This window comes from Acinonyx jubatus, chromosome C2 (genome assembly GCF_027475565.1).
Source record: "Acinonyx jubatus isolate Ajub_Pintada_27869175 chromosome C2, VMU_Ajub_asm_v1.0, whole genome shotgun sequence".
In the NCBI taxonomy this organism is placed as follows: Eukaryota; Metazoa; Chordata; class Mammalia; order Carnivora; family Felidae; genus Acinonyx; species Acinonyx jubatus.
This window is the reverse complement of record NC_069384.1, coordinates 22,480,817-22,500,378: the sequence shown is the minus strand read 5'-3', so window position 1 is coordinate 22,500,378 and position 19,562 is coordinate 22,480,817. Positions and strand designations below refer to the sequence as shown.

The 19,562-nt window shown below is 35.8% G+C and overlaps 1 protein-coding gene across 4 annotated transcripts in view; it reads left to right on the top strand.

Moving 5' to 3' along the window:
* NCAM2 (neural cell adhesion molecule 2) overlaps positions 1-19,562 on the top strand; it is a 517,977-nt gene that overhangs the window by 417,362 nt on the left and 81,053 nt on the right. For all 4 annotated transcript variants that reach the window (XM_027041783.2, XM_053220659.1, XM_053220660.1 and 1 more), the window contains one exon: positions 6,621-6,794. In XM_027041783.2, the coding sequence (XP_026897584.1) occupies positions 6,621-6,794 (174 nt within the window). The remainder of the gene's footprint in view (positions 1-6,620; positions 6,795-19,562) is intronic.

Sequence of the window (19,562 nt, the reverse complement as noted above, 5' to 3'; positions counted from 1 at the left end):
ACATATACGCACACACTCACACACACACACACACACACAACTAATCGTTGTGGCTGTTGCTGTCTTCAACATATTATATCTCAGTTTATCCTGGAGCCTGAGGAAATACAGTTTTGTAATTCCATGTTTCATCTCACTTTAGACAGGTTTCTTTTTTTTTCAGTATTTATTTATTTATTTATTTATTTATTTATTTATTTATTTAGGAGAGAGAGAACACAAGCAGGGAAAAGGCAGAGAGAGGGTGGGGGAGACAGAGAATTCAAAGCAGGCCCCAGGCTCAGAGCTGTCAGCACAGAGCCTGATGCAGGGCTCAGACCCACTCTGGACACTTTAACAGACTGAGCTACCCATGTGTCCCTCACTTTGGAAATGTTTCTAAAACATTTAGTCATCCGTGATCTCCTGTGTGCTTACATTATATTTATGAGCTCCATTCTTTATCTTCCCTATGAGTATCTTTGGACATATATTTTCAGAATTTTGCTTTCTAGAGTATAGCCTCACTTTGGTCTCCTTTTTCTGTTAGGCAGAGGAACGTAATATTTGATGTATTATTTTGAATCTGTTTTCATACATTTATATATATATCAGATTGCTATGCTCTTTTTTTAAATAAGGCTTCATGTTCTTCTGCTTCATTTGCTAGTATCTCTTTATTTAATTCCATTCTCTTATTTATCAGAATTAAACTCAGAGAATCAACCTTTTCCATTGTTTCTTGATCTATTACAAGATAAAATAATCACCAAGGCAGACTTTTTAGAAGTTTTTGCCTTTATGCTTTGACCAAACTATGGCTTTAGGTATATGCATAATATCAAAAATTTATCAGCATTATGAATATACTGACAGCCTTTTTACAGAAAGGATAAGGGAAAATAGTTTTTGTGAATTTCCAGTGGCTTATATCCAGCAATGTATCCTCACAATAGCAACTTCAGTGTTGGCATTATTACCTTTTTGTTTATGAGGAAACTAAGAGTCAATACATTTAATTTGTGCAGGGTCGTCTGGCAACTCCTACAACAATCTGCTAAAGATTGTTTCTGTCCTACTCCTAGATTATGGCACCAATTCTTTGCTGTTTCACACAGTTCACATTTCTAAGCTGAACCTCAGTGTTAGATCTATTACCTTAAACTGAAATATTGATAGGTGTCAGTGGATGCACAATAATGTAATAGAAGGGGGATAGTTATCAGGGAACGATAACAAAATTACGATGACTAACACTATGTGCTTAATGTATCTCAGGTTCTGTTTTGTGTTATCCATTACTTGATACTCATAGCAACCTTAGCATTGGGTATTATTCCAATCTCCATTTTAGAAAGAAAAATACTGATGGTTGAAAAGACAAGATTTGTCCAAGATTGCAGCTGAGAAAGGTAGCAAAACCAAACTTTGGATCCATAGATTCTGATGATATATATCTAGGCTCTTCGTCCAACTCTATATTGGTTCTAGTAGAGGTGAAAAGAAAGAATAAAGAAAGAAACGCGTGTTTGTACAATTGTTCTATTCATTCACTGATGGGTAGCATTCATTAATTATTGAGATGGAGGATGCTAAGAAATAGTTTAGAAAAATATGCTAACAGTGATGGAAGCTTTGTGTATGGAATTCAAGATCCACAAGCCCCATTTGAAACATTGGACTGTGTTTGATAGCCTTCTACAATATGATCCTCTGTTTGCATAGACCCAGTGAGGTTAGGTAATTCAGGATATTGAAAGCCAGACTGAAAGGTCTAAGCTTCAAGGTGTAAAGAGGAGGAAGCTTCTGAATACCCTGCTTAGGGAAGTGGCGTGAGTAGAGTGGTGCTTTAGAAAGATTGATTTTGCATTTACACACCATATGGATTGAAATTTGGTGGGATGTCCAATAGGAAAGGAAGCCAAGAGCCACTAATGGCATTGCAGGTAGAGGCAGATAGGACTTGGACTTCACAGTGGAAACAGGAAGGAGGAGATGAACACAAAAATTATGATGTGGGAATGATGGAAATAACTTTGACTTATTGTGTTGTATATAAGAGATAGGCTCAAGGATGAATGCGATTAAAAAACACTGGAGAGTGTTATGCTAAGTGAAATAAGCCATACAGAGAAAGACAGATACCATATGGTTTCACTCTTATGTGGATCCTGCGAAACTTAACAGAAACCCACGGGGGAGGGGAAGGAAAAAAAAGAGGTTAGAGTGGAAAAGAGCTAAAGCATAAGAGACTTAAAAACTGAGAACAAACTGAGGGTTGATGGGGGGTGGGAGGGAGGGGAGGGTGAGTGATGGGTATTGAGGAGGGCACCTTTTGGGATGAGCACTGGGTGTTGTGTGGAAACCAATTTGACAATAAACTTCATATATTGAAAAAAAAATAAAGTTACCTGTGTTAAAAAAAAAACAAACAATGGAGAGGGTGAAGAATTAAAGACATTGGTTCTAGGCATATTCGGCCCTATTCACTTGAATATGTTCTCTACCTTTGTATATTATTTTTAATTACTGAAATGTTTAATTTGTCATATATTTCCTGGGGACTGAGTATATTCCAGTCCCTTTTACTCACTCAGTGTGTGTGTGTGTGTGTGTGTGTGTGTACACATATACATGGAATAATTTGGTAGCCAGTAAGTGGTTGGACATATAAAATCAGAATATAAAAGAAAAATATTTAGGAAGATATTAGTCATAAGCATGTTTTTCTTTTAGTCAGGTAACAGAAAGTAGAGGCCAACAAAAAGTAAATATAAATGGAAAACCAGAGTAAGAGTCAACAGGTCTGAAAATAGACTATCTGGCCAGAAAAAGATACCCACTGGCTCAAGTTTTGGTAGTGGTACCTTCATGCTAAGAAAAAAAGCCTTATTTATCTGTAGTTGTATCATGTCAAGTGCACAGCTCAGCTGATACTGCATATGTCTGTGGTCAGAGTAAGAATCAAGGACCATGTCCCTTCCAAATGTGTGGACCCCTTCCAAATGGGCTCAAAGGTGGAGCCCAAGAGGTATCACATCTCTTCCTCCCAACCTCAGTACTTAGTACCTTTCTTTTTTTATTTTTTTAAGTTTATTTCTTTATTTTGAGAGAGACAGAGAGAATCCCAAGCAGGTTCAGCACTGTCAATGCAGAGCCCATTGTGGGGTTTGAACTCACAAACCATGAGATCATGACCTGAGCTGAAATCAACAGTCAGGCACTTAACCAACTGAATCATTGTTTTTTAAAAGTATCCTTAAACTGAAGATTATAATTGCTATTTTGTCCAATTTAGGCCTAGTTGACATTAGAGAGTCATGGGCATGGGGGTGAAGAATTGGCAGTCTTCTAAACAATCAATGTGAGTTCTTTATAGATTTTGCATACTAGCCCTTTGTCCGATATGTCATTTGCAAATATCTTTTCCCATTCCGTTAGTTGCGTTTTAGTTTTGTTGATTGTTTCCTTTGCAGTGAAGAAGGTTTTTATCTTCATGAGGTCCCAATAGTCAATTTTTGCTTTTAATTCCCTTGCCTTTGGAGATGTGTCAAGTAAGAAATTGCTGCGGCTGAGGTCAGAGAGGTTTTATTCCTGCTTTCTCCTCTAGGGTTTTGATAGTTTCCTGTCTCACATTCAGGTCCTTTATCCATTTTGAGTTTATTTTTGTGAATGGTGTAAGAAAGTGGTCTAGTTTCATTCTTCTCCACGCCCAAAAAACAAATAATCCAGTGAAGAAATGGGCAGAAAACATGAATAGACACTTCTCTAAAGAAGACATCCAGATGGCCAACAGGCACATGAAAAGATGTTCAACGTCACTCCTCATCAGGGAAATACAAATCAAAACCACACTGAGATACAACCTCATGCCAGTCAGAGTGGCTAAAATGAACAAATCAGGAGACTATAGATGCTGGAGAGGATGTGGAGAAACGGGAACCCTCTTGCACTGTTGGTGGGAATGCAAATTGGTGCAGCCACTCTGGAAAACAGTGTGGAGGTTCCTCAAAAAATTAAAAATAGATCTACCCTATGACCCAGCAATAGCACTGCTAAGAATATACCCAAGGGATACAGGAGTGCTGATGCATAGGGTCACTTGTACCCCAATGTTGATAGCAGCACTTTCAACAATAGCCAAATTATGGAAAGAGCCTAAATGTCCATCAGCTGATGAATGGATAAAGAAAGTGTGGTTTATATACACAATGGAATACTACTTGGCAATGAGAAAGAATGAAATATGGCTTTTTGTAGCAACGTGGATGGAACTGAAGAGTGTTATGCTAAGTGAAATAAGTCATACAGGGAAAGACAGATAGCATATGTTTTCACTCTTATGTGGATCCTGAGAAACTTAAGAGAAGACCATGGGGGAGAGGAAGGGAAGGGAAAAAAAGTTAGAGAGAGAGGGAGCCAAACCATAAGAAACTCTTAAAAACTGAGAATAAACTGAGGGGTGATGGGGGGGTGGGAGAGAGGGGAGGTTGGGTGATGGGCATTGAGGAGAGCACCTGTTGGGATGAGCACTGGGTGTTGTATGGAAACCAATTTAACAATAAATTTCATATTAAAAAAAAACAATCAATGTGTTGGTGTGTGTGTGTTTCCTTTCTGTAAACTTTAGATCAAACCTACGGGTGAAAAGAACCTACAGTTATAATCTAGGGATTAAAGAAACATGAAAATATTATAAGGTTTATGTATGGTGACATTTCATAGATTATTCAGATAATTTACAATTTTTATTTCCAGATAAGATTTTAATAGCAATATGACTTTGGGAGGCATCAGTATTCTACACATTTATTTCCAAACCTTTGAGTTATTCCATAATGCATTTAAAATATTATCTCCAAATAATTTACTGTTACTAATTAGAGCTGAAATGTACATTGATACATTTCTCTGCAATATTCACATCCAAAGACCAAAAACCTGACCTCCTGGCTCTTGCCAATACCAATTATAAGGCGTATTTTTATGTGATCTACCGTGCTCTCCTTCAGCTTCAGCAAATAAGGGACAGTTGACTTTTGACAGCCATTAGAGATTTTTATATTAATGTTTGATTATATTGAATAGGGATTTGCATTTACTGTTATTTTCAATCACCTTTTTAAAATAAAATTATGTTCAAAGATGAAATGACGTATTTAATCATATTTTTATAATATATGTATATTTTTAAGTAAATTATATGTAATTTTCCAATTTTATGATTGTTTCCAATGTGGTATTGAAAAGAAAGAGAGACAGGTGCTCCTGGCTGGCTCACTCAGTATAGCATGTGATTCTTTGACCTTCCTTGGGATCTTGGGTTTGAACCCCATGTTGGGTATAGAGATTACTTTTTTAAAAAGGAAAAGAAAAGAAAGATAAATTGAGAGACATAGACAGATCCCTTCAATGTTTAATGTGCCTCTAATTCTTCATGTTTCTGCACTAGAAGTTTCAATTTGTTAATTCCAATGAGAATTTTTCTCCCTTGTTTTTTGTTTTTCCCTCTTGCCTTTTTACCATTTTTGATACTTGTTGATAAAGTTTTGTATGCTGGAAAATGATATGAATTTTCCTTCAGGATACTTTATTGACCTTTAAATAATGTGAGTAATGAATTGATACAAAAACACACACAAGAAAGATTTTATAGCTATTTTTTTAAATACAGTGATTAAAACTTAACTATTTCAAATAAAGGTTTATTTTAGTTAAATAATACATAAATGAAGCTAAAACGGACAGCTTGCAATTTTATTTCGTTCATAATGACATGTGTTCTAAACTTAATACTTTCCCAAAATTATTAATATAATTTGAATGAACAAGAAGAAAATTAATCTCAAATTTTCACAAAAGATAACTATTTATACTAAAAATTCAATAAAGTCTGGTTTTTTCATATATATGTATATATATATATTTTTTTTTTTTTGAGAGACAGAGTGTGTGCAGGGGAGGGGCAGAGAGAGAGGGAGACACAGAATATGAAGTGGGCTTCAGGTTCTGACCTGTCAGCACAGAGCCCAATGAAGGGCTCCTACCCATGAACGTGAATCTTGACCTGAGCCAAAGTTGCGTGCTTAACTGACTGACCCACCCAAGCACCCCTGCTTCTTCTTCTAATTGTATCTGCATTCTGTGTGTGTGTGTGTGTGTGTGTGTGTGTGTGTCTCCTTCTCTCTCTCTCCCTCCCTGTCTCTCTCCCTCCCTCCCTCTCTCTCTGTCTCTCCTTCTCTCTCCCTCCCTTTCTCTCTCCCTCTCTCTCTCTCTGTCTCTCCTTCTCTCTCTCTCTCTCCCTCTCTCACACACACACACACACACACACAAGCTTGTTTTCCATAAATGCAAATAAAATCCTAATATTGTATAGAAAAGACAAGTAAAATTACTGCCCCAGTCAATGACATTTGATATTGAATATTCTTTATCTGATATAGTTGTAAAGATTGACTCATGTGTACTTTCTTCCAATTTGAAGACATCATTCATCAGTTTATGCAAGCTTTGTAATTCACATAGATAAGTGACATAGGGAGAAATGTTCCTTTATTCCTAATTTTCAAAATACCATAAATTTTAATAATGGCCATCCATATTACCTGGCTTATATTTCCTTTGTTTCTACTAATTTGTAGATGTGCCATCCAGTCCCTATGGAGTGAAGATTATAGAGCTGTCACAGACCACAGCCAAGGTTTCTTTCAACAAGCCGGACTCCCATGGAGGTGTGCCTATTCATCACTATCAGGTGGATGTCAAAGAAGTGGCATCAGAAACCTGGAAAATAGTACGCTCCCATGGAGTTCAAAGTGAGTCAGTGCTTGCAAATTGTGTTGGTTAATTCAAGCTGACCTTCAGTGTGCTTGTGTGAGTGGGCTTTTATTTTTCTTCAATATGTCCTTTTTTTTTTTAGTAGAGTTGGGAAGACATTTCCACTGTCCTATTCTTCTTGAGAATAACTTGAATAAAGAGTGGGAAACTTTTTATCTTTAACAAAGATGGAAAGTTTCACAAAATCTCCAAAGTTCAATATTGGGGGGAAAGTTAGTATTTAAAAAGTTTGGTGGTGGGAAAAACAACTGCTGACATGTCATATTAGATGCCTGAATATTCTAACATATGTGCTTGTTTTTCATTTATTAATAAGATTTCTTCCACAAGTAAGTGTACTTTACATGCATTTATGAAACAATCTATAAAAAGTCATCTGTCTACTAAAATTTATTTCAAAATTGTGTTTTGAAAACTCAAGCTATTACTACTAATTATGGCAGGTGGAGTAATAGAATAACCTAATTCTGAGAAGTTAAAACAATTTATAGCACTTCTGTTCACTTATATAGAATTTCATCATGTTGTGAAAATGTGGTTTGTTTTCCCATTAAAAGAAGAAACTAAAGTAAGAAATCATAGTAAATTATGAGAGGTGGAGTGTATTGATTGGGATATAGAACTACAAAAGGATAGTAAGGAAAATGATGAGTATATAGTAATATAAAGTATTGGTGAGTATGTAGTAATGAAAATTATACTGCCCTTCCTGTGCTGGCCCTGGGCCCTGGCCTGATCCTAATATGTACGGTGTAAGGGTTCTGTAAAAAGCATGAGCTAGCTGTTTGTTCTATGAAGAAAAGCGTGAGCCCTTCTATGAAGGATTGGCTTAGTGGACAATGGAGACAGAACAGGTAAAAATCATCCTAGTTTCATCTGTGTTGGCACCTGCTTATTCATTTTTACTGAGAATAATAGGTTTTTGATAGAAATGCCAGAAATATTAATCTGTCTTCAGTCATTTACCACATTCTTCAAGTAATGCCCCCCCCCAACATGTCAGCTTTTATAATTTCTTCTAATAATAAGAGGGTTTGGGTAGGTAATGTCTTTGTGCAAATGCTGTGTGGTTTAGGAGAGAAGATAGTGCCCCAAAAGAATGAGCTTCTGAGTTCTAGGATTCCAGTGGAAGCAACCGTTACCCTAGATGCAAGAATAATACTTTTAAGAGAGAGAAAACAAAAGAGGGTGAAAAGGGAGAGACAGAAAGAGAGATGAATTATTTCTGACACTACAGAACATTCAAAGTGGGTGCTTGGGCACAACCCTGGAGACAAGTAATGTTAAAGCTGAACATTAGAGAAATTAAACTTGACAGAAGAGTACCGCCACCCCTTACCCCTCCACCCTAGGGAAGAAGGTTAATAGATTCTTCTGAGACTTCTTACAAAGTTGCAAAACCATGAAGAATTTATAATGGCTTTTATCTGACAGAGTTGTTCACGTTCAAAGACCTGATTTTGTTACTCCATATATCCCTATCTCAGAAGCAGATTTCCGTGTTTATAAAACTGATATATAATAAAGAACATTTGTTAATTTACAATGAGAAATCACTGTCTCGGAAATTAGACATTCAGGTATATATGATAGGTATATTCTTTACCTGTGAGTATTTTATGTAGAAAGAAAACGTGTCAGAAACCTGTTTGGTGAATTTTGAGTATCAGTCAGGGACCTTACATGAATGACAGTCAGTGCACTCAGCCTTGGATAGCTTAAAGCTTGCCAATGAGATCAGAATACTCATAGTTCTGGTTTCTCTTCCTCTTCCTATGAGAATGCTGATTCCATCATGGGGCTCCACCCTCATGAGTTCACTAAGTCTAATCACCTCCCCAAGACCCACCTCTAACTACTATCACATTAGAGGCTAGGGTTTCAACATATGAATGGGGGGTGGGGCACAATTCAGTTCCTAGTTCCCAAATATTCATTCTATTTTAGTCACTCTGTTAAGAACTGAAAATAAATTAAGTCAATAGATTTTGACTACAAAGTGAAGAATTTGGTAGTATGAATATCCTCTTACAGAGGATGAAGCTGAGGGCAATCCATATAAAGGAGAATACTGGGACTATAAAATTTAGCTTCTTATCTATAAGGTCATGTGGATAAATAATAGTGAAACTAAAATTCAAACCCTGACAGGAAATCAGATTCCAAAGCCAGTACTGTTGACCGTTAGGCACCGTTTTTCCTTTATTCAGTAAAGAGTTGCAAAAGTGGGGCGCCTGGGTGGCTCGGTCAGTTGAGCATCCGACTCTTGATCTCGGCTCAGTTCATGATCCCAGGGTCATGGATTGAGCCCCACATCGGGATTCAAGCTGAGCATGGAGCCTGCTTGAGATTCATTCTCTCTCTCTCTCTCTCTCTCTCTCTCTCTCTCTCTCTCACCCTCTCCTTCTCTCTCTCCCCGCTCTGACCCTCCCCCTACTCAGGTGCTTTCCTTCTCTTTCTCTCTCTCTCTCTCTCTCTCTCTCTCTCTCTCTGTCTCTCTCTGTCTCAAATAAACAAACAAAAACAAGTTGTGAAAGTGGAACACAAATTACTTCCCTGTAAAGTATGAGTATAGCCCATATATATAATTTTAAGTATGTATTTTTTAAAAATGTTAATGTTTATTTTTGGGAGAGAGAGAGACACAGAGTGTGAGAGGGGGAGGGGCAGAGAGAGAGGAAGACACAGCATCTGAAGCAGGCTCCAGGCTCTGAGCTGTCAGCACAAGCCCTAAGTGGGGCCTGAAATCACGAACCATGAGATCATGATCTGAGCCAAAGTCAGACGCTTAACTGACTGAACCACCCAGGCACCCCTAAGTGTGTGTGTTTTTATATATATGTGTATATATATGTGTGTGTGTGTGTGTGTGTGTGTGTGTATGTATATATATATATATATTATATATGTGTGTGTATATATTATGTGTACATACATACATACATATACTTATATATGTATATATGTACACATATATATATGTGTATGGTGTAATGTGTGTGTGTTGCAATGTGTTTTAGATAGCTACTGGAAGGGCTTCTATAGAGAACTGACGGAATAATTTGCCTACGTTAAATATGAACTAGAAAGCTGAAATATCACTGTCATTTGGAAATTTTTTCTTTGTAAATATTTTTACTTTTTTCTTACACTGGTTTTGAGATATCTATTTTAATTTGGTGTCTTGAGGTTTAATTACATGTCTTCATGTGGAGTTCTTGTTCTGTTTGAGGTTCATAATGTTCCTCAATCTAAAGATTGATGTCTTTCATCCATCCTGGAAAATGTTATATCATTACATTCTTGAATACGAATATTGTCTTTTCCCTCATTCTCTCTATTCCCTTATTCTGAAAAATCCCAGTTATAAATGCTAAACTTGTTTTTTTTAGAAGTTAGAATACCGTATCTCTGTACCTATATTTTATTATGTTTCATTATTTTACCATATTATTATTCAGTTCTGCCTACCAGTTCACTAATTCTTTGTTCACTTATGTTTAAGCTACCATTAAACCTGTCTATTAAGATTTTAATTTAACAATCACATTAAATTTTTTTTTATGTTTTTATTTTATTTTTGAGAGCGAGGCAGAGCACAGGCATGGTAGGGGCAGAGAAAGAGGGAGACACAGAATTGAAGCAGGCTCCAGGCTCCGAGCTGCCAGCATAGAGCCCGATGCAGGGTTCAAATTCACGGACTGTGAGATCATGACCTGAGCCAAAGTCGGATGCCCAACCAACTGAGCCACCCAGGCACCACAACAATCACATTTTTAATTTATATAAATTACATTAGTTCGTTGTATGTTTCAACAGTATCTCACTCATGGTGGCTTGTTTAGTAGTATATTTTATAATTTTAAATTGTGATCTCATATTTTGCTAATCTTACTTACTTGTGTCATGCAAGGCCTGGGGTTTGGATGCAGTCTTCCACAGAAAATATCCCTTTACTTTGAACAGCTGCTCTGAAATTTTACAAAGGTGGAAGCATCTTAAATTAATTTCTTGATTTGAGAGTTCCTGTGCTATGAGAGCAGATTTGCAGTTACTAATTTTCAAAGAAGTATTTATCCCACCTCCTTGCCAAGTCAAACAAATTTTTTTAGCCCACACTTTTCCTTTCTTCCAAGAACGTTGACATTCCTAGCTCCATGCAGGGGTCCAAGCCTCAGACCTCCCTCTTTCTTCTCTCCCCCATGAGGACACTGGAATCCAACCTTGTGTACTACAGATCCGTGCAATAGCTCTCATTGTCTGAGTACCAGTTGAGATGTTCCAAAGGACGGCAGTCACTTTACAAAAAAACAATTACATGGCTGGTCCTCTAGCTACAGTCTCCCCATCCACATCATTTTTCCTATTTCAGTTTTCCTTCCTTTTCTGTGATCTAACATGTACACCTAAAAAGATTTTTGAAAATGATATGTATAATTGTAACTATATTTAAAAGGCGCTCTTCTGGCTGTATAGGTAACGACATTGTTGAAATTCTGACGTTTTTTTAAAGAACATACATAATTTTGAATAGGGAAGAAATGCTTCTTTTGCAGTTCACGCTAATCATTTTAATGTTTGAGGAAGAATTTTGTAAGCATAATTATACTCATTGCCTTTGAGGCATTTGTTAGAAGATAGATTTAGATTTATCTCTGAAAAGACAGGGACTATAGTCAACATTTCAGCTACTACTTTTTTCCTTCGGCATAGATTTCTTTCTTTCTTTTAATTTACATGAGTTTAGTTGATGTTCAGTTTTTTTTCCTAGTTCATAAATACCCATAATCCATTATATACTACTCATGTATCTTCGTCTACCTAAAAATAAATATCATCTCTTGCTTGGTTGTGGTGGCATAAGCAAGAAAATTTTAGGAAAAAAAATCTCCTGTTAGTAGATTCTGATTCTAAATAATGCATTAATTAATTTCCTGTGAATTTCACTTGCTTACTCTGCACCTGGTCCAAGGTTTAGGGTACAGTTGCTGTCTAGACCAGTTATTATATTCTTCAAGGTTTAGCTGAAACCTTACTGATCATCCCAATCACTAATAATTGACCTAAAACTAAATTTCAAAACATGAATTGTGAACAAATCTGATAACAACTTGAACTATTTAAATTTCAAATGGAAGTCATTTTGACATTTAGTTTTGAGTGAAAAATGTGTGTCATAGGTGTAGCAAGATTTTTTTTGATTGGGAGGGTTACATGGCATTTCCATTACCCTATCATTTAACACTTGGTAAGCATGTTCTATATACCTCATTGGGCACAAATGAAGAGAAGATAATAATCTTTCAAAACAGGTACTCACTTTTCAGTATTCAAAACAAAAATGAAAAATTGACATTTTAAAATATCAAGTTATTTTTATCAGAGCATAAAACAATTCTCTCAAATAGCATAATTTTAATTTGTGAAATGTTTAGCCAGGTACAATCACACATAAACATCTTTCAATCTCAACTGAGAGTATTAGATGCTTTGGTTTATTTGAACCTAGGGTTGTGGTAGAATTTCTCTTTGTTCCTGAAAATAAGGGAGTTAATTTTTATTTGAAAATAGTAGCATTTTGTAAATGGAACATTCATTGGAAACTTACTCAAATTCTTGCCATTTTTATTAATCGAAGGGTGTAATAACTAACTACAATTTAGAAATAAATTCACAGTTGGACTTTACAGTTTTTTCACTGCATAATTTCACTAAACCTTCAATATTGCTTCGCAGGATGCAATTGCAGTACGTATATTTTAATCTATAGATGGTCATTTTAACCTTATAGCATTTAGTTTATGAACATTGTGATTAAGGTTATGTACCTGCTTCATTACTACATATAATGCCAAAATTTTTAATCCAGATTTTAATTTTAGCAAAAGTTCTATTTTAATTGAAACCTGAAGAAAAAAATCAATTTATATGGCAGAGAAATCCATTTTCAGCTTTGTGAAGAAGTGGCATTCAATAAGGATTTTTTTCCAAGATTGTTTTGAAAGATAGGTGTTTGGATTTACAAATTCTATGCCTGTGCCCGATAGGCCCACAAACTGATTTTAAATACAGGAGCTTAAATTGGAATAGAGTGAAGATTAATAGATCAAATACCAAGAAAGATTTCGATACAACTAAAGAGATGCTATGTCCCAGTACCTTTGTCCCATAGCGGGTGCCCTAAATTCAGTGGCACCAGCAACTCCCTTGGAATAAAGAATCTTTCTGGCTTGAATACTCCAAAACTGAAAGCTAAATAGTATTTATATTGATTCAAGCTGAAGCTCCACATCAACAATGAAAAATTTATTTGTTACATGTATGGAATTTCCATGTACCAACAACCCTATTACAGCACCTAGGTCCTCCATGTTTTCATTTTTCACTAGGAATCACCTCCATGCTCTGCCCCCACCCTCACATGCCCACTCACTTTCTCTTAGTGCAGCAGGCTTCATATGGCCTATAAAGTGTTCTTTTACAGGATTTGCATCGGAAAATTATTTCACTTTTAAAACTGGACATTAATGCCCTAAGGAGTAAGATAGAGTTGGGTGCTTTTTTTTTTTTTTTTTTTAGTAATTTTTCCCCATTGCTTTGTATTAGAATTTCTTAATCAAATGTTAGCTTTTTTCAGTTAATCCTCCCATGTTTCCTGTGTTTTCTCTCATTGTCTCTACTTTTAGCTTTACTCTCCCCTAAGGATTTCAACACATATCTTTCAATTTACCTATAAGTTTTTAAAATTGTTAAATATTTTATTCTCTGGTCATTTCTCGTCTCATTTATGCAATATAGTCTTTTCTCTCTGATAATTATCATGATATTTCATTTTCAGCATTGTTTTTGCTCCCTGATTTGGTTTTCGTTTCCTAGATTTATTTTGTTGTTGTTGTTTGCTTTGTCTCTGTCATTCACAATGGAAACGTTCCCCAAGTATTTGGTGATCCTTGCCTGGATAAGTGAAAGAAAAACACCCTCATCTCTGTTTGTAAAGACAATGTTTTCAAGCCTTGAGATCAGATGGGTTTCTAACTTCCCCATCAACAAGAGTCTGAGAAATGGTAACTGTTTTCGGATATCTGTTTTGAGGCTATTCAGTTATTACTGGCATACCTGGCTGTCAGGACACTGTGGAAAGGCAGCTAGAGTCAAATGGTGTCAGATGATTCCCACAAAATTTTATTCGGCACGTCAACTCCATGTTCCTCCTGTTTAGAATTCTAGAGTACAAAACTTCTTTGGTCCTACTTACCAAATAATAGACCTTGCATCTTCTGTTAAGATGAGAGAGAGGAACTCATCTTCTCTTTAATCTGGGAAGAGGGCATGAGAGTACAATTGTTTAAATATTTGATGATCATTCAGTTTTATGCTCTCATTCATTGCACTTAAAATTTCTGAGACTTTCCTGAGTTCTGTAGGTCTATTAGTGTAAGTGTATCTCCACTGACTGTCTCACCCCTTTTACAGATCTTTATAATTTTTGTTGTAATATTATATTTTTATATGTGGGACTTTTCCATTTTTAAAACAGTGTTAAACTAATTTGTTAATATATTGATGACGTAGCATTGAAAATTATGCTTTTAAGAAAAATGAGCATATCAGTGTTTCTTATGAGTAATGATTAGTACTTGTAATTAGCTAAACTTCTTGCTGTGTAGTGTGGCTTATCGTCCAACAAATTCACATTTTTTTTCCTGGAAACTTTCTAGCTTCCTATGCACATTCAGCAGAAATTTTAAATATAAATTTAAGCTTCAAAACTTGGCAGTTTTCCCAATGTTACCCAGAATAACAAAGGCCATCAGATGTGCACACAGTGTATGGATCCATACATTGTATAATATGCAACCATAAGAAGAGCCATTTACATAGACTATGATATAAATGGTACCTGTTGAAATTATTCGATAATGCAGGGTACAGTAAAAATATAGTCCCTCTGTCCCAAGGGGGCTAGGAGAGAAAGGCAATGGTGCTCTGCCTGATCTTCAGGGAAAGCTGCAATACTGATCCAGGCTGGAGCCAGTGCCCTGAAGTCCCTGGCAGATGGCACACTGTGGGTTGACATAACCATCTCCCTGCCCCCAGTGTGACGCAGGTCTGCCTACTGGTAGATATTTTTCATTATGTACTAGAACCTGCTAGAATCCAAAAGATAATTTTGATACAACCAGGTCTTTATTGGAAAACATGTTATTTGATACTCACTTCAAATTTTATTGTTCAAAAACCCACTAATTATGCAGTAAAATTCAGATTATTCAACAGTTCCTGGATTCTTCATTGATAATTGAACAACATATGGTAAGTATGCAATGCTATGTCTATAAACAGAGTGAATAATAATATAATAGGGAAGATTTCTTTCTATTAAATTATTAATTCATTTTTGTGGTGAAGATATACAAGATTGAACTACTTTTGTTCTGCATTGTGACTCAAAAAGAAAGTAACTTATTTCCAGTGGGATATTTTATTGAAGTTATTGTTGATACATGTTTTTCTATGACCATTATTGAATATAAAACCTTTTTATTGTTGTTCATACTTAGAAAAGAAGGCCAGTAATTATTTAAAATACAGGATGAAAATAGCGAGAATGAGCATCACAACTCAACTAAAGTTAGAGTAAGCCCATACAGATATTTCTTTTTTTAAATTTTTATTATTTGTATTTGAAAGAGAGAGAGACAGCATGAGTGTGAGGAGCAGAGAGAGAGAGGGAGGCACAGAATCTGAAGCAGGACCCAGGCTACTAGCTGTCAGCAGAGCTCGACTTGGGGCTCGAACTCGTGAACTGGGAGATCGTGACCTGAGCTGAAGTCCAGTGCTTAACTGACTGAGCCACCAAGGCACCCCCAGATATTTCTTTAAATCTGTTTTTTCGGGGCACCTGGGAGGCTCAGTCGGTTAAGCGGCTGACTTCGGCTCAGGTCATGATCTCGTGGTCCGTGAGTTCGAGCCCCACGTTGGGCTCTGTGCTGACAGCTCAGAGCCTGGAGCCTGTTTCAGATTCTGTGTCTCCCTCTCTCTGACCCTCCCCCGTTCATGCTCTGTCTCTCCCTGTCTCAAAAATAAATTAAAAAAACGTTAAAAAATAAAAAATAAATAAATCTGTTTTGTGATATTACGATGTGACCTAATGTGTGACTTTCCTAAATTTGTCAGGGTTTTCTGTGTTGTGTTATGGTGCTACTAAAAATAATGAAATAAATAATTGATATGTTTTTGTTACTTAAAAACTTCTTTTTTTTATTGTTGGGGTTCTTTTGGAACTGCATCTCAGATGTGCCTGCATGACATATGACATGATCATACTTTTAGGTCTTTCTGTCTTCTGTCTCCCCTCTCTACCAACCAAACACACAACGGTCCCTTTCAAAGTTTTATTTTATCTTATCATTGTGTGTGTTTTTGTCTGTGTTCTTAAAACACATATTATCACAGGGGCGCCTGGGTGGCACAGTCGGTTAAGCATCTGACTTCAGCTCAGGTCATGATCTTAGGCTTGGAGTTCAGGCCCCCCACCCCCTGCCTGGCCCTGTGCTGACACCTCCCTCGGAACCTGAAGCACGCTTAGGATTCTGTCTTCTCTTTCTGCCCCTTCCCCGCTCCTGGTCCTGCTCATGCTCTCTATCTCTCTTAAAATAAATGCACATTAAAAAACTTTAAAAAATAAAAAAATAAGTAAAAACACATATTTTCACAAATGTTCTTTGTTTTATGATATATTAGCAAGCATCTTTTATAAATAATGAGTAAAAGGTTCATGTGGTTCAATGACATGAACATGATGGTTATTTCGTGTTCTCAGTGCTGTAATATACTAGTTCTCAATGAACTTCTCTGGCTACTAATTGTGATGAAATGGGTCTCAGAGGGTTTGGGGGTTTGTTTCTTTTGAAGTAATCTATGAGACATAACTCTTTTCTATTATGGTAGTGATGGTTTTTCTATAGGAGGATGTGTAGTTTTCCTGTCGTTTTCCAATAGCTAAAAGTTATTGTAACATCATGTTAAGTTACACTTAAGATTTTTATTCCAGTGTTTCTTTAATCCATGTTATTTACAGTTGCCTGGATGAAACTGCATTTGCATATATCATACTATTCAATTTTACTATTTTAGAAACAATTTTAAATAATCATTGTTTAGTATTAGTTCTAAACTACTGCAGTTTTTAAAATCTTAATAAATTCCGATGCTTTTAAAAAATTCTCTGCAAGGAATATTTTCTACAATTACACGATTTCCCACATAAATCTGCCTGAAGAAAAATGGTTATCATTTTAATGACTATATTTCACATGGTATAAGAGAAATAGACTATAAAAATCATCTGTCTATATTAAATACAAGTGCTCTAAAATCTTGTGAATTGCAAAGATAAGGGGATAAAAGTAATCCACATTAATTCTGTATTTTCAGTGAAGGGAAATTTCTTCTAATTTGAATGTAATGGAAGGACTTCTATATGTTAAAAATCAAAACAAGAATATATGGGACTATTTTCATTGTGTACATTAAAAAATAAACCCAATCTAAATTAGAAATTTATATAAAATAGCAGTCTTAATGAGTTTAAACTATGTAGATCAAAATATATAGAGAATGAGGTCAATAGGAAAACTGAGTGAATAACAGCTTTAAGTAAAATTATTTGTATGCTGGAAACTTACCCAGATGTCTTAATATGAAGACCCAAATTCATTCATAATTCTGTACTTTGCCTGGTTGCTGCTGTAATAATAAAAGAACTTCTATTCAAATAATTTTTAAATTTTTAAGAAAATGAGTTTTCTTTATGTGTATTATTTTATTTATTTTATTTTATTTTATTTTATTTTATTTTATTTTATTTTTAACGTGTTTTTATCATTGAGAGATTGAGAGAGAGAGAGTGTGTGAGTTGAGGAGGGGCAGAGAGAGAGGGAGACACAGACTTCAAAACAGGCTCCAGTCTCTGAGCTGTCAGCATAGAGCCTGATATGGGGCTTGAACACACAAACCATGAGATCATGACCTAAGCTGAAGTCAGATGCTCATCCGGCAGAGCCACACAGGCTCCCCTATGTATATAATTTTATAAATCAGAGAAATAAATGGTATGAAGAAATGAAACTAATTTATATGTGAAAGATATTTGTGAGTAGTGAGAAAAAAAATGAATATTTCATGAGTGTTTTATAAAAATTTAATGTATAGGAGGATGGAAGTATTCATAGTCATTAGAAACTTAAAAAAAATAGACCCAGTTAACTCCTCAAATATACACTTTTTTGGATACTTTAATATTCAGTGTAAATATGATTTTTTCCTAGAATATAGCTCATAAAATTTTCTTATTTCTAGTGAAGAATAGCTGTGGGCTGACCATCATGGTTATTTTAATAGTGAATGTAACTGATACATAATTTTAGAAGACATGTTTTTACATTTTTTAACCTTACAATTAAGAAAAAATTATGTTTATTTATATTTGAGACAGAGAGAGACAGAGCATGGGTGGGGGAAGGGCAGAGAGAGAGGGAGGCACAGAATCCTAAGCAGGCTCCAGGCTCCGAGCTGTCAGCACAGAGCCCAATGCGGGGCTCGAACTCACAAACCATAAGATCATGACCTGAGCCGAAGTCGGCCGCTTAACCGACTGAGCCACCCAGGTGCCCCACCCCTATAATTTTTTAAATCATGCCAATATATTCCATTTTAGTTAACATTGTTTGATTTTTTATTGTTAAAGTTCATTATTATGAACAATATTTTCTGTATTATAATACTATAATACATAGTATTTATATATGTATATATTTATATACATAAATATTCTCAAAGTTTAAGGAGGAGTAAAGAGCTTTTTCTTTATCTGGTAAGTGTCTCAAGATTCTATTATTAGGAAGGTTCTAAGGCCTTCTTCAGTAGTGCTATCCTGTAGGAAAGGTTGAACACCATGGACTGGCATAATCAGAAATGGTTTCAGAGACTGACACTACTCTTGTTCTCTACTCTTTTACATCATGTGTGGCTCAGTCAGTTAAGCAACCAACTCGATTTTGGCTCAGGTCATGATCTCATGGTTCATGGGATCTAGCCCCATGTTGGGCTTCATGTTGACAGTGCAGAGCCTGCTTGAGATTCTCTCTCTCCCTCTCTGCCCCTCCCCCACTCATTCTCTCTCTCTCTCTCTCTCTCTCTCTCTCTCTCTCTCTCTCTCAATAAATAAATACATTTAATAAACAAACAAATAATCACTATTGTGTATAGCAGTGATTTCTAAAATAGAATTCTAATTTTCCAGGATATGTAAAAGATCAGCCATTGGGGTCCATAAAGTAAACTGGAAAATATTTCCATTTCTCTAATTATGTAAGTTATGATTCAGGTAATCACATTTAAAAATGGTTGACTGTGTGTGTGTGTGTGTGTGTGTGTGTGTGTGTATGCATGTATGCACATGCTTTATGTGTCCCTCTCCTTCTCTCATACCAGGTTCCTAAATAAACACATGGCACATCAAAGCCTGTCCATTCATTGTGTCATACATGCATTCGCTGTTCTGGCCATGCTTCAGTTTATGTTACTCCTACTCTTTCTTATCCTTCCTTCAAGGTCCAATATAAATTTGAGCTTTTTTACAAAGGTTTATTTATTTTTCAGTAGAAATATTTTTGCATTCTTTTGAAACTCTGTTGTCAATATTGCTTGCATTAGTATTTTCCAGCTTCTCACCTCATAATATA